Source organism: Capra hircus, chromosome 5 (genome assembly GCF_001704415.2).
Source record: "Capra hircus breed San Clemente chromosome 5, ASM170441v1, whole genome shotgun sequence".
Lineage (NCBI taxonomy): Eukaryota > Metazoa > Chordata > Mammalia > Artiodactyla > Bovidae > Capra > Capra hircus.
The window spans coordinates 109,181,953-109,206,512 of NC_030812.1; the positions used below are offsets into that span (position 1 = coordinate 109,181,953).

Genomic DNA, 24,560 nt, shown 5'->3' on the forward strand with positions numbered 1-24,560 from the left:
CAAAAATAAAATTAATTAATTTTAAATATACCAGCCATGATGCCCATTTCATAAACAAGAACACAAAGGCTCAGATTTGCTCTAGAACTGATAAAGCTATCTACCTGATAGGTGGCCTCACCTAGACGAAAATTTAGCTCTTCTGAACCAAGCCTAGTATGTCTTCCCGCCTGGGCCTAGGGCTGCACAGTGGTCATGCACTCGTAGTTTCCATATTTTGGCACAAATATGTAAAACTTGGGAAGAAATTGTTTTTTTCTGTAACCCTGGCCTCTCCTTCAGTCTAGCCTAGGATGTTTCACTACCCATGTGACATCTCCACTTGCACCTCTCACAGGCATCTTAAAGTTAACAAGTTCAAAACTGAATTCTTGATAGTCTCCTACCCCAGACCCTACACTTTCCATCTCACAAACCCCACACCCTGTTCAGCTGCATAAGCCACACACTGGAACACATCCTTGACTCCTCCCTTTCCTTCTTATCCACCCCACTCCCAAAGCCATCCATTAGCACGTCCTGAAAGATCAATATCCCCAGAACACACTCTAGGCCTCTCTGCTTCTTGCTTCCTGCTGTCACTGCCTCTTCCTTGAAAGTCGCTCAGTTGTGTCTGACTCTTTGCGACCCCACGGACTAGTCCATGGAATTCTCCAGGCCAGAATACTGGAGTGGGGAGCCTTTCCCATCTTCAGGGGATCTTCCCAACCCAGGGATCGAACCCAGGTCTCCCACATTGCAGGCGGATTCTTTACCACCAGAGCCACAAGGGAAGCCCTTAGACAACTACAAAAGCCTCCTAACTGGTGTCCTGTCTCCTCCCTTCATTATATTCTCCATCTTCAGAAAACAGTGTGATCTTTTAAAAATAGAAATCAGATGTCACTCCCCTACTTAAGCGCATTCCTGTAGCACTGAAATTGTATCCATACACCGTACTGTGGCCGAGCCAACATTGCAGAATATAACCCCTGCTGCTTTTCCAGGATCAATCCCTGCCCCTCTTCCATACTCACACTGGGCTACAGGATCACTGGCCTTCTCCCTGTTCCCTGGAAATATCAACTCCCCACTTTTGCTTCAGGGCCTTTGCACATGCTGTTCTCATTTCCTGGAAGGTTCTTTCCTTCACTTTTCTAATGGCTGACTCCTTCTCGTCCTTTGGTTCTCAACTCATATGGCACATCCTGGAGGTGTCATTTGTCATGCGTTCTCGATGTACTCCATGAGCTTCCCTGGTGGCTCAGACTGTAAAGAATATGCCTCAATGAGGGAGACCTGGGTTTGATCCCTGGGTTGGATGATCTCCTGGAGAAGGGAATGCAACCCATTCCAGTATTCTTGCCTGAGAATTCCATGGACAGAGGAGCCTGGCGGGCTACTGTCCATGGGGTCGCAAAGACTTAACTGGACACAACGGAGTCACTAACACTTTCTTTTTTTTTTCTCCATGTACATAAGACCCAGGCCCCAAAGTGACTGAAAGACTTCAGCTACTCTCCCAGCTTCTTCTCTGGCTGAGCGCAGACATTTTACCCAGGCTCTCACCCTCAGATGCAATGCACCTGCCTGAGAATTTAAGATGGAAATGTGCAAGGTGAGGAAGTGAGGAACCAAGCAGACTTCAGCTTCTGGAAAGACTGTAACAGGAGCAACTGGCTTTTCAAGGAAAGAAGAGTGGAGTTCTGAGCATTAGTCCCCTCTACTATAGGTCAGTGCACAACATTCTTGGTGGCACGGCCTCTGAAACTAATGCCCTGGCCCATCCTGGGGAACCACGTACCACTAATACTCTTTCTTATAGCACTAATACTAATTATGGGATTGGGGGTAGGAGGAGAAGAGGATGAGATGGCTGGATGAGATGGCTCTCAGGGGATGAGATGGCTGGATGGACATGAGTTTGGGTAAACTCCGGGAGTTGGTGATGGACAGGGAGGCCTGGTGTGCTGCGATTCATGGGGTCACAAAGAGTTGGATATGACTGAGCAACTGAACTGAATACTAATTATATTACTATTATTCCACTAATACTAGTACCACTAATACTCTTTATTATAATATATTCTTCCTGTTTAAAGCAGCTGGATTAGCTTCTGTGTTTGCAAATAAGAACTACGATGATGACTCCTCCTTATAAAGGTCTTATTTGACTGTTCTCCCATATTTATTAAGTGAACAAGTGACGCAGTCTCTAATAGGTAGGAGCCCTTACTTATAGCTGAGCCTCACAGGGGAAGCCAGATACACAGTTAGATGCTTTTTTATTCCCTCTCTGCAAATTCGCAACATGAAGCTGGAATAGGGCATACCACAGGGTAAGACTTAAAACCTGCCACTCGTCCGTTCAACTGTGGACTCCCAGACAGATTGCTGCTACTGAAAAGCACATTTTGAACACAGCCAACTATCTCCCTGAGCAGATGGGAAAGCGTGTCTGCTAAAAACAAGAGAGAAGCTCTGTCCCCACCGTGGAATTCGATGACTCCCTCCATTCTGGTTTGCCCAGTAAAACTTCAGCTGCTTTTAAGGTTGGAAAGCTTTTGATTATTTCTATTTCTGGGGCAGAAAATGGACTCTCTTAGCTGGGTTTCTGAAATAACTGTCGGAAGATTTAATGTATTCCAGTACAAAGAAAATACATTTGCTTGACACAGTTGTGACAGGCAGTGCAAAAACACTGAATAATATTTTGTTCTCGGTCTGGGAGTGACAGCTGTCCCTCCACAGTGCCTGTTCTGTCTATACTTCTGGAGGCTGATATTTATACTGTGTGTGCACGCTCAGTTGTACTCTTTGTGACTTTTTGCAACCCCATGGACTGTAGCCTGCCAGGCTCCTCTGTCCATGGACTTTCCCAGGCCGGAATACTGGAGTGGGTTGCCATTTCCTACTCCAGGGGATCTTCCCAACTCAGGGACTGAACCTGAGTCTCCTGTGTCTCCCACATCGGCAGGCAGATTCTTTACCACTGAGCCACCTGGGAAGCCTCCTGACATTTATAGAGCAGTGGGACACCTGGGTTCGACCCCTGGGTTGGGAAGAGTCCCTGGAGGAGGGCATGGCAATCCACTCCAGTATTCTTGCCTGGAGAATCCCCATGAACAGAGGAGTCTAGCGGGCTACAGTCCATGGGGTCGCAAAGAGTCAGACACAATTGAATGACTAAGCACATTATATGCTAAGCAGAGGGTGAAGAGTTGACATGATGACCTCCTCTGTGAAGTCAAGAGACAATTGTTGAGTATCTTTGTGCTCAGCCTATTGCAGGAGCTTGAGATAGAAGAGGGATAAAGGAAAAGAGGTCCTGTTCTCATAGAGTTTATATTCTAATGGGGGAGACAGATACTGAACAATATATAAATCCTGCAGGAAGAATAGCAGGGGGCTTCCCTGGCAGTCCAGTGGTTAAGACTCTGCATTTCCAATGCAGGAGGTGCGAGTTCGATCCCTACTGGGGAACTAGGAATCACATATGTCATGCAGACAAGGAAAAAAAAAAAAGAATAGCAGGGAGCATGATATGTACTGTATGGGGGAATCATAGGCAATATGATAACAGAGAGTGACTGGGGGACCAGGGACACCGCTAAGTAATGACAGAAAGTTGGAATCTGAAGGGCAAGAAGGAGCCAGCCCTCTCCCTCAGGAACCCTGAGGGAAGCATGTTCCAGGTAAAGGTGACAGCTGATGACCCAACTGGACACAGGGCTGGAGTGTCCCAGAGGCAGAAGGAAGTGCAGCGAGGGAATGGAAGTGAGGAGGCAGGAGAGAGAGGTGGAGGTGGCTGAATTCTGCAGAGCAATTCAGGCTGGGTTCAGGGGACTGGGGGCACTGGAGAACTGGTAAGGTTTAAGCCAGGAACAACCTCAGCCAGTGTGTGTCTGAAAAAGGTCACTCTGTCATTGTGTGGAGAGCAGCTGGGGCTAAGAGTGAAAGAATAGAGCTCACGAAGAGGCTACGGCCACGGGCCAGGAGAGGAGTGTCGCGCAGGTTGGGAGTCAGGGCTCGTCTCCCCACGCCCCTGCTTTGCTAAGTTGAGGGGCTCCTGGGAAAGCCAACAGGACAGTTGGACAGACCATATGAGTCCTGAGCATGGCCAGGGTACAGAGGGAGATTTGGGCGTTACTGGCATGCAGGAAACCAGCAGACCGTGCTCGCTTCGGCAGCATATACACTAAAGTTGGAACAATACAGAGAAGCTTAGCATGGGCCCTGTGCAAGGAGGACATGCAAATTCATGACGCATTCCATATTTTTCAGACATAAAGAACAGACTTTTGGACTCAGTGGGAGAAGAAGAGGGTGGGTGGGATGATTTGAGAGAATAGATAGCATTGAAACATATACATCACCATATGTAAAATAGATTGCCAGTGGGAGTTTGATGTATGACGCAGGGCACCCAAAGCTGGTGCTCTGTGACAGCCTGAAGGGATGGGGTGGGGAGGAAGGCGGGAGGAGGGAGTTCAGGATGGAGGGGACACATGAATGCCTATGGCCACTTCATATTGATGTACGGCAAAACCCATCACAATACTGTAAAGTAATCATCGTCCAATTAAAATAAATAAATACATTTTAAAAAAAGAAAAGAAAGCCACTAGACCAGACGAAATCACCTGGAAAGGATATCTAGATAGAGAGGGAAGGGGCCAGGACAAAACTGACTGATGAGATGGGGAGCTAGCAAGAAAGACAAGAGGAGGGGCAGCCGGCCAGAAAGAAAGACACTTAAAAAGTCTGATAACAAAGAAGCTAAGAGTTAAAAAAAAAAAGGATTTCAAGGAGATGAGAGCAACCAGCCATATGAAACAGACCAGAAGAGGGAACAGACTGGGGGCCAGGCCAAGTTGGCCAGAGCAGGTGCAGACGAGCACAGCAGGCAGGAAACACAGGGCGGCTGAGGAAGAGATGCGGGGGCAGACGAGTCTTCCAGGAAATTCTGGGGGACAGGCAGCAAGAAACGAGGGTGCAGAGACAAAGTGGGTTTTCTCTGTAAAGGCAACAGATGCTAGAGGACTGTTCAATGGTGGGAGTGAACCAACAGACCGCAGCGAGGCGGGTGGAGGAGCTGAGGGGGGAACGATGCTGCAAAAAACGACGGCGCCGAGCGCAGGAGTGGAAGCTGAGCGGTGAGGTCCAAGCACAGGGCGAAGGCCCTTCCTCCTAGACGGCAGACTGCGAGGGTACAGACGGGGGCAGGTGGTCTCGGGGCAGGCAGGCGAGGGCCTTCCTACTGACCGCTTCTTCTTCTTCTTCGTCTTCTTTCTTTCTGGTTAGGCCCTGTGGCAGGCATGCAAGATCTTAGTTCCCTGACCAGGCATCGAACACCTGCCCCTTCTGAGGCCTGGAAGGCTGAGAGAGGGGGCCGTGTTTAGGGTCGATGGGGACAGGATAATGTAATTAGATTTGTGTTTTGAAAAACTTGAAGGGATATGAGAGCCTGAGGCAGACGGGAGCCTCCTGCAGTAGCGAAGGGAGCTCAAAGTGGGGTGTTGGAAGTGGAAGGCAGAGGGGTGGTGGTGCCCGGTGCTACACAGGAGGGAAGATGAACCAGGAGGAGAGGAGCCAGGAGGTGTCGGGAGGATGTCCAGGCTAAGGAATGAGATGAGGCTCACCGGGGAGGAGATACAAAGACACGTGTGCTGCAGCCGACACTGGAAGATGGCTTCCTTTCCTCTCTCCTCCCAATCCCGGCATTTTCGGCTGCCCTTTAGCGCCCCCACTCATCCCTGCAGACCTGAGGACCCAGATCCAGGGCCCCTCCCTGAGATGACGGGGCAAGGAGTGCAGAGATGTGCAACCAACCAGAAGTCACTGAAGCTTAGGGGGCTCCAAAGGTCTGGGTGCGGGCCTCACACTTACATGATGGCAGCAGGTCCTCCTGTTCTGAGCGGCTTTCCAGACAGAGTACCTCCTAGCAGTGAGGAAAGACAAGTCTCTTCCTAGGGAAGAGGAAAGAAAGTAGTTCGTCAGTTCCTTCTAGTCTTGAGGGTGACACCAGAGCAGTAACTCTGAGAGAGCCCCTCCCAGGAGGCTATGAAAGTGAGACTCAGTCAGGTCCGACTCCTGTGATGTCATGGACTGTAGCCCGCCAGGCTCCTCTGTCCATGGGATTCTCCAGGCAAGAATACTGAAGTGGGTAGCCATTCCCTTCTCCAGGGATCTTCCCCACCCAGGGATCGGATCCTGGTCTCCCACATTGCAGGTAGATTCTTTCTGAGCCATCGCGGAAGCCCTGGAGGCTACAACAACAGCAAGAGGCCTGGCATCAGGCCACCCAGAGCCTGTCATTCTACCTGCTGAGTGACTGTGGGCAAATCACTTAACATGTTTGATCCCGTGAAAGGGTGTGAATACTAACTACTTCAAAGGGCTGATGAGCCAATTAAAGGAAATAATGTCTGCAGAGGGTAAACAGGGCAAGCACTCAACTCACAAGAAGAAAACAAAAAGCATTGGCTTTAAAAGACAAACAAAAACTCAGAACCTTGCAAAACTGAAATGAGTAAATCCTACTAAACACTTAAAAGAGTAACAACCTACCAAATTCTTACGATGTTAAATTTAATATTCACTGAAATGTCATTAATTGTGAAGACAATTTCCAGGTGAGATTTTTTTTTTTCTTTTCACTTTGAAATTCCTGGGTGTCCATGATGTCTGCTGGAGGCTAGTTTAGGGTACGTGAGAGCTAGCCTTGAGAGAGAACCAGGTCAGAGGATTTCAGTATTAAGGTCCCTCCCTGCCCAGACTAGGGGCTTCCCAGGTGGCACTAGTGGTAAAGAACCTGCCTGCCAATGCAGGTTAGACGTAAGAGACAACAGTTTGATCCCTGGGTCAGGAAGATCCCTTGGAGAAGGGAATGGCAATCTGCTCCAGTAGTCTTGCCTGGAGAATCCCATGGACAGAGGAGCCTGGAGGGCTACAGTCCATAGGGTCACACAGAGCTGGACCCGACTGAAGCGACTTAGCACAGCACAGCAACTGCCTGGACTAGGTGGCAGCTGGATGTAGCAGTGGGCAGGCACTGGGGATGGTAGTCCCTAGCTGGAACCTTACCCTTCAGCAGTCTTCTTCTCTGCAACATTAATTCTTCTCTCCGGAACCTCTCTGGATCCAGTTTTGAGTAGTCCCAGCTGTTATAGCTGTGTGGGCAAGGATATATACCTGAGAAGGAGTTAAGAGCGGTCATGAAAACTGCTGCAAAAGAGGAAGGGAGGCAGGGAACAGAAGAGCGAGGCCCCCGACATGCCCCTGCTGGTCCTGGGGGGCCTGGGCTTCCAGCATGAGCCCTCCCCCATGCTGGCCTTGTAGCCTGGCACGAGCCACTTCCTCTCCGTGAGACTGGTTTCTTCATTTGGAGAATGGAGATGTGAGGCCAACCCTGCCCTCCCGATGGCGTGAGGGTCAGATCACACCACAGACGTGTGAACCTGCCGCGTGCTATGTAGGTGTGAAGGCACTGTCACTGTTTTTCCTGTCTATCTCCTCTGCTCTTACTGGAACTCCTTGAAGGCAGGGGCTGGGTCTGGTTCATCTCTGCACCTCCAGGGCTTAGTATTGGATCTGGCACACGATAAACAGGCTCTTAGTAAAGCTTTGTCCAACATATTATTATACTTGGTTCAGTACCAGAAATGGCTTTGCCTGAAATGTCAAATGGTGATGCTTAGGGGGCTGACACCTTTCTTTTAAGGAAACCATGTGTTTCAGAATCTTGATTTCTTGGAGTCTGAATCCTCAGACAGTACAGAAATTCCACTATCTCCTTCAGTTCTTTGATGTAGGAAGGAAAAGGCCAAAGATTACTTTAAAAAATTCAAGCCCTTATACTAAGCTCCTGTCTCCACTGGACAAAGTAAGCGGGCAGGAGGCTTATTACTGGGGGTCAACTGGGGAAGGAGGCACAGCCTTGGACAAAAAAGGCAATAGGAAGAAAGAACAGAAAAGACAGAGTCAGAAGGGGAGGTGAGACGGTGTAGTGGTCAAAGACTTAGCTTCACAGTGGGGGCGCCTGGGTCTGAATGCCTGCTCTCAATGCTGCATGTGTTAAAAGGACTGGGAATTATGTGAGGTGAAGGATGAGTTAACTAATCTGCTTGTGGTAAAAACTTCACAATATATACGTGCATCAAATCTTCACACTGTACACCTTAGACTTCCACAATGTCATATGTCAGTTATATCTCAATAAAGCTGGGGGAAATTTTCTTCCCTGACACGAATGACTCAGGGGGCCTAGACTGCTTATAAAACAATGTAGCTGATGCTAACCACCTGCTTCCCTGGAATTTTGGTACATGATAGACAGAGGTGCCTACATGAGCAGCCCCCAGTAAAAACTCTGGGCACTGTTTCTCTAATGGACGTCTGGGCAGAAACCATCACACACGTGTGGCTACATGTTCATTGCATCGGGATGAGGGGCTCTGCATCAGTGGGAGGAGGAAGCCTGCACGTGAATTCCTTCAAACTCTGCCTGTCTGTCCCCTTAGGATCTGGTTATGTATCCTCACTCCATTGCAATAATAATTCTTAGCTATAAATACAACTGTATGCTGAGATCTGTGAGTTTGACCACATGTCCTGACATGGAAGTGATCCTCAACATAGGAGGAAATGTAAAAAGTGCTTACTTAGCGCAGCGCTCAGTCCACAGGGGACTTCTCAGCTTTCAGTGACTTTAGAAGATATCTGGGTTGAGATAGGGCGAGTGAGGAAGGAGACTGAAAAATAGGTGAAAAGCAAACATCAGACTGGAACTGTGGTGTGCTGCCAGGAGAGAGAGACAACCCTGGGTCACGCGGGGTCACACAGGGGGGTGGAAGGTAGGACCACCTGGCCAGCACACGGCAGGGGGTCCTGGGTCCACCCACCTACAGCACATGGTTAACAGGCAGGACTGCTGAAACCTGCTCCCTGCAGATGCAGCCAGGGACAAAGGGGGACGAGGACTGTCTCAGACTGTTTGAGGAAGCAGGCTCACGGGTACTCCTTGGGATCTAACTGCACACTTTACTTTCCTGCTTGTCAAGGAGAGAAAAGGACAACTGCCTCAATGAGGAGGTATGATGGCAACCAGGAACCTACCTGGGCTCTGGTGGAAGACGTGTATCTGGAATGGCTTTCCCAGGAGGAAGCAGCCCCCTCTCACCTGAAATCCACAGGCTCATCGTGTTGCAGATGTCAGACTTGAACTCGTGCGTGTTGAACCAGGACTGAGGGAAACAGCAGCAGAAGCTGGTGTACAGGGCTTTGCTCAGAAGCAATGGCAACCTCTAGGGGGCAAAAGGAGCCCGGGCAACATTCTGGATGTTTCCACACCCAGCAAAGAGCCCCTGACTGCAGAAAGGACCTGTGATAAAACGCTCTACCTGGCACTGGGCTACCGTGCTGATCACATGCTTAGCGTTCGCGCTCAGTTGCTTCAGTCGTGTCTGACTCTCTGTGACCCCGTGGACTGTATCCTGCCAGGCTCCTCTGTCCATGGGATTCTCCAGGCAAGAATGCTGGAGTGGACTGCCTTCTCCTTCCAGGGGGCTTCCTGCCCCTGGGATCGAATCCACACCTCTTACGTCTTCTGCATTGGAAAGCGGGTTCTTTAACACTAGTGCTACCTGGGAAGTCCACGAGGCGAGCAATTTCCATCTGCAGCTGCCACATATCTAGGTGGACCCCTTATCCTACGTGGAGACCACACCTCAAACATTGTGCTGTGTTGGCCAACAACCTTCCCCTCCTCCAGTTCCTCTGCACATGGATGGTCTGTGGCTCAGCCCTTTCTACCACCTGGTCAAAGAGTAGCTCAAAGATGACAAGTACATTTGACATACTCATCTTGCTCCATCCCAGAGATAATATTAAGTCTTACTTACGGAGTTTTTTTACACAGTGCACAAGTGGTACTGCTGTTTCTTTTCAGCTATGCTTAGGCTCAAATTATACATTTATATCTGGCTTTATTCATTTAACATAATAACATAAATACTTCCCCAGGTTATTATAAACTCTTTGGAATTTTTTTTCAAAAGTGACCTTCATAATATTGTGTGAGTGGCCATTTCAAAATTTACTTAAACATGACAAGATGCTGTCATATTTCTAAGACTTTGCATTACAAATTATGCAGAGTAATTACATTTATTTATGAAGTTAGCTCAGTATCTGGAGCATATTAGGCAGTTAAAAATTTGTTGAATGCATGAATGAAAGCAGCTTTTACTATTTATTAGGTTATGACTTGCATTAGATGGTATAATAGCAATCATGGCAGCTATTATATACTGGGGGCCCATCAAGTGCTGGGTGATGTCAGATGTCTTACAAACACAATCTCATTTAATCCTTAGGGCAACTTGGTGAGAGAGGCATTATTAATATTATCCCCATTTTATGGATGATGAAACTGAGACACAGACAGCCTAAGTGACTTGTTAAGCAGACGCTTTATCAGTATAAGTGCCTTTCAGCACATCTGTATCAATTCACTTTCCACTCAGAATCTCCAAGGGAAATCCCTATATCCTTCATAATCCTGGGAGTGACACTTTTTAATCTATGCAATCTAGCAGGTAAAAAGGAGAACTGAATGATTATTGCTTTAATTTATATTTTTGATTGTTGTCAAAGATGAACTGTTTCCCCATTTGTATTTCTTCCCTAGTGAATTTCTGGCTTATGTGCTTTGTCCATTGGTCCATTTTCCCTACTGATTTGTAAGACTTCTTTATGTTGTGCGGCATATATGCTAACAGTATTTTTGCATAATTTCTCATTTGCCTCTTTGCAGTAATTTAAACAATTTATATATTAATAATTAAATCAGTCTTTTACGGTTATTCCCTTGGGGTCATATTTAGAAAGTCCTTCTCCATCCTCAAATCCTCAAGTCATATAAATGTTCACTCATATTTTCTTCTAGCAACCCTTTTAGTGTATATAAATATACATACACACATATATATACATGCTGTTGTTCAGTCACTAAGTCGTGTTCAACTCTTTGTGGCCCCATGGACTGTAGTCTACCAGGCTCCTTGGTTGATGGGATTACCCAGGCAAGAATACTGGGGTGACTTGCCATTTCCTTCTCCAGGGGATCTTGCCGACCCAGGAGCTGAACCCGTGTCTTCTGCTTGGCAGGTGGATTCTTTAACACTGAGCCACCTGGAAAGCCCACATATATACATACACACATACATAAAAAGTATACATGTATATTCCTAATTTTGAAATCACATATTTAAACACTATAGAAATAAATAAAATAGAGAAGGAAGTTTCTTATAATCTCATTCCCTGAGTTTTCCTGGATCAGGACGATCCCCTGGAGAAGGGAATGGCAACCCACTCCAGTATTTTTGGCTAGAGAATTCCATGGACTGAGGAGCCTGGTGGGCAACAGTCCAAGGGGTCAGAAACAGTCAGATAGGACTGAGCAACTAACACTTTCACTTTCATTCCCTAGAGATGAGCATTGCTATGAGTTCGGCAAATATTTTTCCAGACTTTTTTTCCCACTCATAGGCACACATACATATATATATATATATATATATATATATACTTTTATAATATGGAGTTGTATAAGTTGCTTTGTTTTTCACTTAAAATATATCACTATATCTTCCCAATCAATATATATAGAGCTACCTTATTTTTTGTAACTGCTGCATTCAGTTCAGTTCAGTCGCTCAGTCATGTCCGACTCTTTGCGACTCCATGAGCTGCAGCATGCCAGGCCTCCCTGTCCATCACCAACTCCCAGAGCCGACCCAAACTCATGTCCATTGAGTCAGTGATGCCATCCCACCATCTAATCCTCTGTCGTCCCCTTCTCCTGCCCTCAATCTTTCCCAGCATCAAGGTCTTTTCAAATGAGTCAGCTCTTCCCATCAGGTGGCCAAAGTATGGAGTTTCAGCTTCAACATCAGCCTTCCAATGAACACCCAGGACTGATCTCCTTTAGGATGGACTGGTTTGATCTCCTCGCAGTCCAAGGGACTCTCAAGAGTCTTCTCCAACACACAGTTCAAAAGCATCAATTCTTCTGCACTCAGCTTTCTTTAAGGAGAAGGCAATGGCACCCCACTCCAGTACTCTTGTCTGAAAAATCCCATGGACGGAGGAGCCTTGTAGGCTGCATTCCACGCGGTCACTAAGAGTTGGACATGACCGAGCGACTTCACTTTCACTTTTCACTTTCATACACTGGAGAAGGAAATGGCAACCCACTCCAGTATTCTTGCCTGGAGAATCCCAAGGACAGAGGAGCCTGGCAGACTACAGTCCATAGAGTTACAAAGAGCCAGACTCAACTGAAGCAACTTAGCATGCAGCATGCATGCATATGAAGGAAGATACCACAACTTACTACTAATTACTTTCTTATGGAAAGAATGTTAAGGGATTAACATTAACTTGGAACGAGCAGTGAATAGCTGTCTAATATGATTTGTTTTTCCTAAGTAGTGGTTGATGCTCACTTTTAAGAGAGCCTCTTCATAATGGGTCCTGGATTCACAAAACAAAAGCAAAGCATAGTTCTGGGCTATCCGGTCGAACAGCTTGCTCTGGACCTCCTTCTTTGGCTACCAGGAATACAAATAGAGAAGGAATTACAAGAATTACTTGTTGAAACAGTCAAGGGCTGAGAACCTTAGCTAAGTGTTTCTCTCATTTTCAGGAATCTTATTCGCAAGGTATTTAATTTCATATTATTTATGAAATGCTATACTAATTTGCTTTAGGACCTATCGAACATGTACAGAGAGGCAAGGTGTTGAGAAAAGCACCCGAAACTCTGAGCCAGGAGGTCCTGACTTTGCTCTCTGCCCTGCCCTTGACCAGCAACGTGACAGGGGCCAGTTCCTAAAGCTCAGGGGTGCTGCAGGCATGGTGCGATGCTTCCAGCCCAAGGTGTCTGGAGAAGGCATGGGTGGGAAAGGATGAGGGCACAGATGAGGCGCAGTCCATGGGTGGTCTGTGGAATCAGAGGGGCCGAGAACCCATGTTAAAGAGGCCGGGGTTTAAAAACAAAAAAAGAGGCTGGGGTTTGTCTCACAGGAAAATAAGCAAGGAAGAGAAGCAACCCAGTTTGCATTTACCTGGTACCTTTCATGAAAGATCCACCAGAAGCTATCCAGCCATATAGCTCTTACAGAAGGGGAAGAGAGAAACTTCTCTAATTCTCGACCTGAACAGAAAGACTGGAAGAGAGACACAATTCATGTTATTATTGCTTATTTATTTATTTGTTCTATGAAATTTACCTGGAGCTACAGCCAGATTCATAATCATCTCCACTCAAACCCTTCCTTTCCACCCACATTCTATGGCTTGTTATTGTTATTAATCACACCACCTCCCAGACAATCATCTTTGGAGTCAACATACTTTGGGGTCACCTTAGGGGGAAAAAAAAAACCTAGAGCCTGTTATACAGAGTGAAGTAAGTCAGAAAGAGAAAAACAAATATCATATATTAATGCGTATATATGGAATCTAGAAAAATGATCTTGATGAACCTATTTGCAGGGCAGGAACAGAGACACAGACGTAGAGCACACACTTGCGACACAGAGGGGCAGGGAGAAGAGGGTACGCACTGAGAGAGCAGCACTGACGTATATACACTCTCACATGTAAAATAGGCAGTGGGGGGCTGCCCGGTAACACAGGGAGCTCAGGTCGGTGCTCTGTGGCTACCTGGAGGGGCGGGATGTGGGGAGGGGAGGGAGGCTCAGGAAGGAGGGAACAGCTGCCATATATCTCGCGCTATTCACTCCTTATCTCACTTTTTCACCATCTGTCTCTGTGGTTGCTGGTGAAGGATGAAACTGTTACCCCCAATGTATAGAAGAGGGAAGTGAGGACTGAAAGGTTAGAATTCTTGCCTAAGCTTATACAGATGGGGAGCCTCCAAAGCAGGCAGCCTAGGACTTCCCTGGTGCTTCCAATACAGGGGGCGCGGGTTCAATCCCTGGTTGGGGAACTAAGAATCCCACACGCCACATATCGCGGCCAAAAAAAGAGCAAAAAGCAGGCAGTCTGGCCCCAGAGATACTGCATGGGCTGCCTCTCCTGTCACCATGTGGAGGAACAGAGCGTGTCCCGGATGCAAAGGGAAAGACTTCTCGGCAGTCCCTTCAAGCCCACAGAAGCTGCGGGCAGAGTGCATAGCAAGCCACCTTTGGTAGCAAAGAGTGCTCTGAGCCCTGCTCCCGGTTTAGTCCTCTCTGCCATTCCTCATGTCTCCTTGGAGAGGCAGGACAGTCAGAGGGGTGGAGGGCGCAGACTGACTCCGCGCTGCCTGGATTCTCGTCCAGCTCTTGCACTAATTGGCTGGGGCCCAGACTGACTCCGCGCTGCCTGATCTCGTCCGCCTTGCCAGGGCCCTGACCAATGTTATTGAATCTGTCTGCGCTCATCTGGGAAATGGAGATGGTGACGACAGTCCTGACTTCCAGAACGGCTGTGAGGGTTCAACGAGTGAACTCACGGTCTAGCGGTGGCCCCCAGGTTCTCTGAGTCAGAGGCAAAGCTGGCTGCTGAGGGTGCTGAGGGCATAGGGAGGGGATGGAGGAGAAGATTTGAGGAGGCAAATAAATTTGGCATGGCCCCCAAGCAGGATGGAAGAGGGTCCTTTTAAAGGCAGGGCACAAATCTGTCTTGGGTTTCCTGGAGCCAAAGAAAAGCAGGAGCCAGCGTCAGATGTAAGACTAAAAGCATTCCAGGAAATGCAGTTTTTCTTGGGATTAAGGTCTAAGGAAAACATTTCCCAGGGGACCTGGGAAACGGGACATTAGTTAGCACAGCAGTCACCATCCTGGGGGCACCCGCACAGCACGTGGAACGAGAGCTCAGGTTCCAGAGAGGGTCAGTGGGCCTGTCAACGGTACAGGATGGGGAGGAGGCGGCATAGGAACAGTGGATCCATGAAACACACCATCCATTTTCCATGTCTTTCTTCCTCTTTTAAATTTTAGAAAAAGGAAGAAGAAAAAACTACACTCTTGCATACCTGAAACTAACACAACATGGTAAATCAACTATATTGCAATAAAGAAAGAAAAAAACTACCATCTTATCACTCAGAGAATGCTGGTGATATCTCTGAATGGTTTCACCCCAGATATTCCTGTGTGCTGACGTAACAACATTGTACCGCAGAGTTTCACATACTGATGTTTTTCATTTAACGTCATTTAATGTCATAGCACAGTACGTTAAAATACACTCTTTATAAATACTCATTAGAGTGGCAAAGTAGTCCATGATATATAAACCAAAAATGACTGTACTGATGTTCTATCATTAAACTTTTCTAGTAACATTGATAATAAAAATGATCGTGTTTTGAGAAGTTATGCCTAAGTGCTGTGCTGTGCGCTTATGTACATTATTTAATTTTACAACAATACTTCCAGGTAGAGGCTACTGTATTGCTATTTACAGAAGAATAAATGAGAGCGCAGACAGCTACTTAATCTCCAAGATGTACTGCCTTCCAGGTCCTTGTTATCACAAAAACCATGTAGTGAACATCTTTTTTACGATGCTTTGAGTGCCTGCTGCTCCTTCACCTCTCTGCTAAAGAAGGCAGGGGGTCCAGGACCTGATCCCAGGGTGCCCACTGCCTGCCCTGGGCACCAGCACCCGCTGAAAGGCAGCCATCCACTTAGTGACCACAGTCCATGCCGGAGCCTGGCGCTGGAAATCCAGCAGACACCACTGTCATACTGGGCAGTGACTGGCCTAAACAGATCATTGCTCTTAGGAAGTCAGCTTGCAAGATGGAAGAGAGGTAGAGACACAGCCTGAAAGAGGGCAGCAGGGAGAAAATCATGAAGAGGAGGAGAAGAAGGCAGAGAAAGGATAGGGGGAGAGGGAGGCGGGACAGAGCGAGATGCGGGTGTGGTTTGAAGCAGTGAGAAGTACAGACGGAAGAGACTGAAAAGCTGGGTGCCAGGAATGCGGGGGGAGCTAGTTAGGAGCTGAGGGGTCAATGGTCGCAGCTGTTCTGGGGACCCTGGGGCTGTGCAGTTGTGAGGGGCATTGAGGCACAGCTGGAAGATGGCTGAGACAACTTTCTGGGGCTCCTCCCAGGTCAACCTCTGCTCACAACTATCCCCCAGCTCCTGCGGGGCCAGCATTGTCTAACACACACACAAGCTCTTCTGGGCCTTAGAATACTCCCTTTCCTCCTTCTCTGTGGCTCAGCTGGGAAAGAATCTGCCTGCAATGCGGGAGACCTGGGTTCAATCCCTGGGTTGGGAAGATCCCCTGGAGAAGGGAATGGCTACCCACTCCAGTATTCTGGCCTGGAGAATTCCATGGACTTTAGAGTCCATGGGGTTGCAAAGAGTTGGACACGACTGAGTGACTTTCACTTTTACTTTTCTCCTTTCTAAGGAACCCGGCTCTCCAAGCTGGTGACTCACCCCAAGGGGTAACCGTGGGGCAAGTAAATATTCTAACTACTGCCTAATTAAGAAAAAAATTAAGGTTACCCATATACAACCTAGTGACTGACAACAGAACAAACACATGCATCATTAATTAACACGTATCACAAGGGCGCGACCTCAAAACGCTACACTAACAGGTCACGCGATCAGCACGGTTAGGAGCCCAGAGCACTGGGAGAAAGGACGTCGGTTTTGTCGGCGGTCTAATCTCAGCTCAGTCACTTGCAAACTGTGCGGCCCTCAGCAACTTCCCTGCCCGACTCAATTCCCTGGGGTTTAAGACTGGGACAGCGGTGAGTCCTGTGCAGGCGGGCGCCCCAGAGGGCTCTCTCTTCTTACCTTGCCGCTAAGGGGGTTTTTCTCAGCCAGGATCACGTTGCCCACCAAGTCACAGAAGTCCACCCCATTTGGAAGATTGTTTGGCTTAGAGTCGTCAAAGGATGGGTACTGGTACAGCTCTGCCAGGAGATTTTTATCTGCTGTTTTCTAAAGACAAAAACAGAATATGAAATGGGGTCCCTCATTTTGACAGTTTAAAACAACACAATATCTTCTCCTTTTTATCATGGAGATAATAGTAACAATCTTTGAGAATGTTGAAGAGAATGAGAGTGCGTGCATGATCCCAGCAGTTCTTATCCAACAGATATTTACATTATTGCTATTTTCCTTTCAGGCTTTGAGCACATGTATACAAATACGTATGTGTTACTTCAATCATGTTACGATACATATATGCATACACACTTTTATGTCTTGCTTTATCCCCTTAGATATTTCACATTGTCTCACTGTCTTCAAATTTATCATATAAAGTAGTATATCTTGTCAAGATGTCCTACAATTTAATTAACTACTCACAGATGAGTTCAAATTAGTATTATTACTAACTGGGACCACATGGTTCACCTCTTTGACGTTGTTTACTTGGCATCAATTTCTCAAAATGGGCATGAATTTCTCAAAATGGCACTATTAGGGTCAAAGGATATGACCACCCCAGCTCTACGGTTCTTAACATATTTCATTAAATGGATTTTAGGATAGAAATATGACTATAAAAATGTAAAAATACAGAAAACTAGGAAGAGGAGATCAATAACCATGACCCAAAGGCTTCTCCTGGAAACGTCCTGAGGGACTGAGTTCCCCTGTAACTGGGCGATGGCCTTGGCAATGGAGAACTGAGTGACCAACTGCACTGACTCTGCATCAGATGTCAGCTCCCCCAGGTACTGGCTGTGCCGCTCTGGACAGGACATTTAGACCTGCTCGGCCACCATCATGGGTCGTATGATAGTTTCGATGTAGACCCACAACCATCGGACTCTATGCTGTGTGGGAATTTTCCAGGCTATAATGTGAAAAAGGGTAACATATTCTCTAACATTTAAAGGCTTGAATACACATGAGCTGGGTAGTTTAAAGAGGGAGCTTAGGAGGATCTTGCCTCCCAGAGGGCGCTAGTGGTAAAGAACCGGCCTGCCAATGCAGGAGTCAAGAGACAGGTTTGATCCTTGGGTCTGGAAGATCCCCTGAAGGAGGAAAAGACAACCGATTACAGTGTTCTTGCCTGGGAAATCCGAAGGACGGAGGAGCCTGGCAGGCTACAGGCTCACTGGGGTCGCAGAGAGTCGGACACAACTGAAGCGACAGCACTTAGGAGGATCTTAACTGGGGCAGCTATGAGATGGGGCCAGAGTGCTACTGGAGAGGCCGCTGAGAGGGCAAGACCCCCTCTGAGCGAGAGGCAGGGGGCTCTGTCACCAGCAAGCTGCATGGCGCTGGACGGGTCCTCTGACTGCTCCTGACTGTCAGCTCCCTGGGGTGTCTGCAGTGACCCACAAAACCCCCACTGCTGTGGGAATGTACCCCTGGGAGCTCTGTGGCATGGTGGCTCTGTGTGAACTGAGGCTGAACTCATTGTTTCTAAGGATGAACCGCTTCTGAGTTCTAAAAATAAACGGACAACTGACCTCTGGAATCCTCTTGATTCTACCTTTTTGAGGTGTTATGAGAAATTCTAAAGGTATTAAAATACACTGGTGTTGTTCAATCACCAAGTTGTATGTGACTCTCTGTGATCCCATGGACTGCAGCATGCCAGGCCTCCCTGTCCCTCACCATCTCCTAGAGTTTGCCCAAGTTCATGTCCATTGAATCGGATGTTAAGATTGGTTAAGCTTTTCTAAAACAGGTACTGTGCCATTTTCCTACATAATTACCATCCAGGTGCCAAGGGGCCTTTCCCTGGGAATAAAATGTACTTCATGCCCAGCAGAAACCGACCCAGCAAGAGATCCCTTACCCTTTTGATAATGAAAGATTTGACATTCCTGAATTCTGAGCCCTTGCAAATATACTGCGATTTTCCTTCGCTCTTTTCTGCAGGAAAATGAAAAAAGAGAAATAGGATGTGAGTAACCACGGGGTCTGCCCACAGCTGTGTGGTAATCATACCTGTGATTTTTCATTCATCCTGAGCAGCCAGATGGCACATGCACTATTAGTTTGCCTGGGTTGCTGACTTGCTAAGATTCCTCTCCTTATTTGATCAGACTGCTTTTGAGCTCAGAGAAGCAGTCAGGATGAGCAGATAAAACATGGGTTTTGAAGTCAGTCTGGGGCGAATCTAAGACCTGCGGTGGACAAGCCTTATGGTTCTCGGAAAGTGGTTCCCTTGCCTTCTCTCAAGTATAAAACACGTTCGAAGGCAGCTGCCTCACAGGTAGGGGGTCTTAGGAAGCTTTAACAAGGGGATCCGTATGAAAACGCCTGGTGCAAGGTGTCCGCCAGCAGGTCATCTCGAAATAGCATTGTCCCTCCTTCCTTGCCTGATGCCAAGAAGTGAGATTAAAGGCTCTCTCGGAAGAGGCCAGAGATACTCTTACCTGAAACTCTGGATTCCTACTCAATTACATTTCAGACACTAAAAAAAATCCAAACCCCACAAAAACACCATTAAGTCTATAGGAAAGGAGTTTTGCCTCTGTCTGCCAAGCCGCCGCGACTTCGCTCTCTTTTTAAAGCCTTCTTCTCCATCTCATATTTCTCAATTGCCTTCAAAAACCAAAAAAGAAAAGGGGTTTTAGTGCAAATCTGAGGGGAAGGCAGGGGTCAGGAACTAGGCCATTTCTCCTGCCGGTGCACAAAAGGCCTGGAGCAAAGTTTGTGGCAGAGCTTTGCTGTCTCCCTGCTAGGTGGTAGGGCCTTGGTGCCCAAGTGTGTCACTGACCTCATACCCCTGAGGGTCACCACCACTACGTCCCCCACCCCACCTTCTCCCACGCCTGCCCCTCCTCCTGGCCACACTCCCGAGGAACACAGGATCTGGAGCAGGCTTCCAGTCATGGCTCCACGGGCGACAAGCTGCTGTTTAACCTCTGCACAGGGGGATAATAACACCTACCTCCCAGTGCTCTTATAAGGCTGAGATACTACTATAAAGAATCTGATGCGTTTTAAAACACTAGCATTCTGTAGGCTTTCCGATAGGAGCTGCTTAATAAAGAGTAACTATTATTATTATTATTAATCATCACCATACCCTGACCTCTCAAGAGATTTCTCTTGATCTCTGATTGCTCCTCCCTACTCCCCCAGCCCTGATAAAAGGGAGGAAAAGAAAAACGAACGTCAGTGAGCCAGCAAAGTGCACTGACTGTCAACCAGCCCAGCGCTAAGCTGGGATAAAGAAGTTAACTAAGTATGATTCTGTGTCTTTGTCCTCAAGGAATTTTCAGTCTATTCAGAGAACCAAATCAACAGACAGGGGACAATTAAGACTTAAACGTTTAGGATTCAAATAAGTGGGATCGGTAAGGGCTGGAGCAGAGAGGACTGGCCAGAAAAGGTCGGTAGAGTGTTGGGGATAAGGGAGGAGGCAGCTTTCCTCAGCTTGATAAACCGTGAAATGCTTCTCCAGCCTCCCGCTACCTTCCTGAACTGGCAGCTCTGGCCTGCGAGACGAGCTAAAGGTACTGGAATGTGTGCAGGTGTGTGGGCCTGCCGGGGAAGGGTCACACTGATAAGCCTTTGCACCAACACTGTTGCCCCAATCACGTGCATCAGAGAAGGCACGATGGATGAATGAATCGGATGGGTGAGTGTCAGCGTGACAATACAGCCATGCCTCTGCCACCCACCAGGATGTCACCGTAGCTGACACTGGCAGGGCCCAGAAGGATGCACAAGATTTCCACAGAGAAAGAACAGAAAGGAACTTCGAATCCTGGAGGAAAAGTAAGTTTTAGGGCAAAAAATGATGAGACCTGAGTTTGCATTTGAGATGACAGAAGGACCTACAGGTAGGGCTGTTCCCTAGGAAGCAGCTCCCAAACCTGCCTGGTGACCAGCCTTGCTAGGGAATTATTCAGATATACGGATTTATTAGAGATGTTTATTCAGTCCTGAAAATTCAGTGGAAGGACTGATGCTGAAGATGAAGCTCCAATACTTTGGCCACCTGATGAGAACTGACTCATTAGGAAAGACCCTGATGCTGGGAAAGATTGAAGGCAGGAGAAGGGGACGACAGAGGATGAGATGGTTGGATGGCATCACTGACTCGATGGACATGAGTATGAGCAGGCTCTAGGAGTTGGTGATGTACCGGGAAGCCTGGCATGCTGCAGTCCATGGGGTCGTAAAGAGTTGGACACAACTAAGCGACCGAACCGAACTGATTCCTTATTAGAATAAATATCATTCCTTATTGGGTTTTGAACTGTTTATTTATTGTGGCTCTGACTTGTTCTCTATTTAAATTTTTAAAACCATAAATATTTTACACGGTACAAAATCAAACACAGTAAGAAGTCTCCTTTCTACTGCTCACTCAAGATTCCTAGTTTCTTGCATAGCTGTCTAGAGGTTTTCTAGAGGTATTCTGTACTGATTCAGATGAGAGATAAACAGCACACAGGTCTGCACCTGGCTCTTTTCACTTTTAGTTTTTCAAAAAGCTCCCAGGGGAGTCTGATGATCAGTTAGGTTTAGGTATCACTGCTCTAGGTAACTAGGAATCTGAGACTGAAATACAGGTGAGAAGCTCAAATTTGCAAACATATCCTTCATTCCACAAATATTCCCTGAGCATCTACTAAAAGTCAGACACTGGGCCAGTGTCGAAGATGCATCAAAGCCCCTCTCTGTCCTCCGAGGGCTCAGAGACTAGCGGGGAGAAGCCAGTGACTGTGAGGTAACCAAGGTAATCAGTGCTATTGAGGGTGGGGGACAGGTGTCAGGAGTGCACCCTGAAGGGGCACCTACACTGGTCTCGGGGTGGAGGGTGCAAGGAAGGCCTTTTCAGAGGCTGTGGCCTATAGGCAGAGGAAGGTATGCCCTACTCCCTACTGCGGGAGTGAATGGTGAAGCTGCAATGGTGCGTGTACAAGCTCCCGAGGGAAGGGGACTGGAAAGCAGAGCTAGGCAAGTTCACGGCCAGAGACTGGAGGAGAAACCCACACTCGGGGCGTGGGAGAAGAACAGAAACAGGACATGGCTAGGGGTAAAGCAGGCAGGGGCGTCTGATCTCAGAAGGAGATGGCTCACCTACTACACATCTACTGAACACTTTTATGCATCTGGTGCTGTGCCAGATGCCCTCTGGTTGGGCAGCATGGAGCCAAGAGACACCAGTCTGGCTCAGATGCTGATGTGGGAGGAGCAGTCCCGTGGTCAAGGCTGATGTATAAAGGTCAGGGCACACTGCAGTCAACAGAGGTTGGGCAGGGTCACCAGGGGAGGACTCTGGGGGCAGCAGGCAGTCAGCACCTGCCAGGTCTGATAGGCTGCCTGGACAGAGGAGCAGGAAGGACAAAGCCCCCCCTTCCTCCAGGTCACGTGAGGACCCACAGTTGCTCCTGCCAGCCCTGTCCTGGCTCTGACTGGCAGTAAAGAACGCTGAGAAGCTGTGCTGATGATGGACAGCCTTGAAAAGTCACCAGATCCTGCTACTGGAAGGATAATATTCATTTTCCTGGCTCTAAAATTATCAAAACAATCCCACAGAACTGACATATAAATATAGTCTTGTTGTAAAATACCCAAACATTACAGACAATACTTGGAGTAATAACTTTACTCATCTTCCATCCCATTCCCTTTCCAGAACTGACTCCATTTGGCATGTATCCTTCCAGACTCTTTCCCTACACATTCACATATATAATGTCCTTCCTGAGAACCAGGCATCATCTAAGGGTTTTTGAGAGTCTTAACTCATCTATTAAGATGAGTCGGACCATAAAGAAAGCTGAGTGCCGAAGAATTGATGCTTTTGAACTCTGGCGTTGAAGAAGACTGACTCTTGAGAGTCCCTTGGACTGCAAGGAGATCCAGCCAGTCCATGCTAAAGGAGATCAGTCCTGAATATTCATTGGAAGGACTGATATTGAAGCTGAAACTCCAATACTTTGGCCACTTGTACATTGGAAAAGACTCTGCTGCTGGGGAAGATTGAAGGCAGGAGAAGGGGATGACAGAGGATGAGATGGTTGGATGGCATAACCAACACAATGGACATGAGTTTGAGTAAACTCTGGGAATTGGTGATGGACAGGGAAGCCAGGCGTGCTGCAGTCCATCGGGTCACAAAGAGCCACACACGACTGAGCAACTGAACTTACTCACTTAACTCATCTAACTCTTGCATATATAATAATACGTCTATGAAGTTGATATAGTATCAATGTTATCATCATTTTACAAGACACTGAGACTCATAGAGGCTCAATAGTTTACCGAATGTCAGAATGTGAGAGAACAGTACAGCAGCAGGAATTCAAACTCTGACAGTCTTATTCTAAGCCTCTGGAGCTACATACAACCCTCATGCACATGTACAGAGCACACATACAGAGACAGAGTGCTTTTGAACTTAAACTAAATGGTTCCAAATAGTGTGTGTGTGTATTTTGCTTTTATTCACAATTCAGTTCTAGGCTCTGCTCGACAGGGGGTAAGGGAGAACTAAACCTCGTGGTCTCCTTCCAGCTTCAGTAAAGAGTGGCTTAGCCTCTGTGAAAGGCAACTTGACTGTATCCATCAAAATTTTAAACTTCACTTCCAGGGCTCTATCTGGCAGAAATACTTACAAATAAGTCCCAAGATACATGTACAAAAATATTCACATGTTTACCATGATGAAAATGCCACTGAAATAAGGAATAGGGAAGAGTCAACTTGATTTTGCTGTAGCCAAATCCTATATATAAAAATAGGACTTTTATATAGATAAAAATAAAAGTTTATGAATTTAAAGAAACATGTCTTTAAGACTTCTATTGTGCAAATGTGCTTTCAAATTAATAAAGGGGTCCCTAGAGTCCTTTCTTCCTGGAAGCCTTACCTTCGCACTCAAAACTCACCAGGCTGTGCACCAGCGGGTTGGGACTCAGATCTGCATCAGCAATCATCTGGTTCACCTGCTGAATGGAGCCAACCAGGCACACTGGGAGGTGGGCCTGTTAAGGAAACCTTCTGGGTGATGGTTACACACAGACGCAATAGGCTGAGGGAGCCCGGCCGGGACAGCAGCTCCCTGCCTCCCTGTGCCTTTTCCCCACTCCACTGGTTCCTCTGCAAACATTCACACTTCTTTTATCTTGCCTTAAATGAGCTGCTTTAAAAATTATAAACAAAAATTAGCCATATTCTAGACACCTTGAAAAGCAGAAAAAGAATCACCCATTATGCTACCAACCTAACAACTTACTAGGATCTGGGGAGACTTCCTTCTAGCACTATTACATACATACCTTTTTACATAATTATAATATCAGTGTGTGCCTGTGTTAGTTACTACTCTGACTTCTCTCCCACTCATTATTACGATCATTTTCCTAATCTTTGTAATATTTTAAATGGCAGTATACAAATTCATTTAGAGAAAAAAAAAACAAATTCATTTAGAGAATGCATCTTAATAGACTTAACTGTCCCTTGGGTATTGAATATTGAAGCTGTTTATATTTTTTGCAACTATAAATCACGCTGTGATGCACACAGTCACACCGAGAGCTGTTTCCTTATTTGGGATTATTCCTCTAAGAGAGACTTTCAGGTGAAGGATGCCTGGGTCCA

At 47.0% G+C, this 24,560-nt stretch overlaps 1 protein-coding gene across 1 annotated transcript in view; it reads right to left on the bottom strand.

The window, feature by feature from the left end:
* Nucleotides 1-24,560, bottom strand: part of FAM227A (family with sequence similarity 227 member A) — a 49,157-nt gene that overhangs the window by 18,141 nt on the left and 6,456 nt on the right. The window contains exons 3-11 of the mRNA XM_018049071.1: nucleotides 23,846-23,928; nucleotides 19,463-19,535; nucleotides 18,784-18,860; nucleotides 16,815-16,961; nucleotides 13,113-13,214; nucleotides 12,492-12,596; nucleotides 9,161-9,284; nucleotides 7,066-7,173; nucleotides 5,869-5,948 (exon numbers count right to left, since the gene is read on the bottom strand). Of these exons, the coding sequence (XP_017904560.1) occupies nucleotides 5,869-5,948; nucleotides 7,066-7,173; nucleotides 9,161-9,284; nucleotides 12,492-12,596; nucleotides 13,113-13,214; nucleotides 16,815-16,961; nucleotides 18,784-18,860; nucleotides 19,463-19,535; nucleotides 23,846-23,928 (899 nt within the window). The remainder of the gene's footprint in view (nucleotides 1-5,868; nucleotides 5,949-7,065; nucleotides 7,174-9,160; nucleotides 9,285-12,491; nucleotides 12,597-13,112; nucleotides 13,215-16,814; nucleotides 16,962-18,783; nucleotides 18,861-19,462; nucleotides 19,536-23,845; nucleotides 23,929-24,560) is intronic.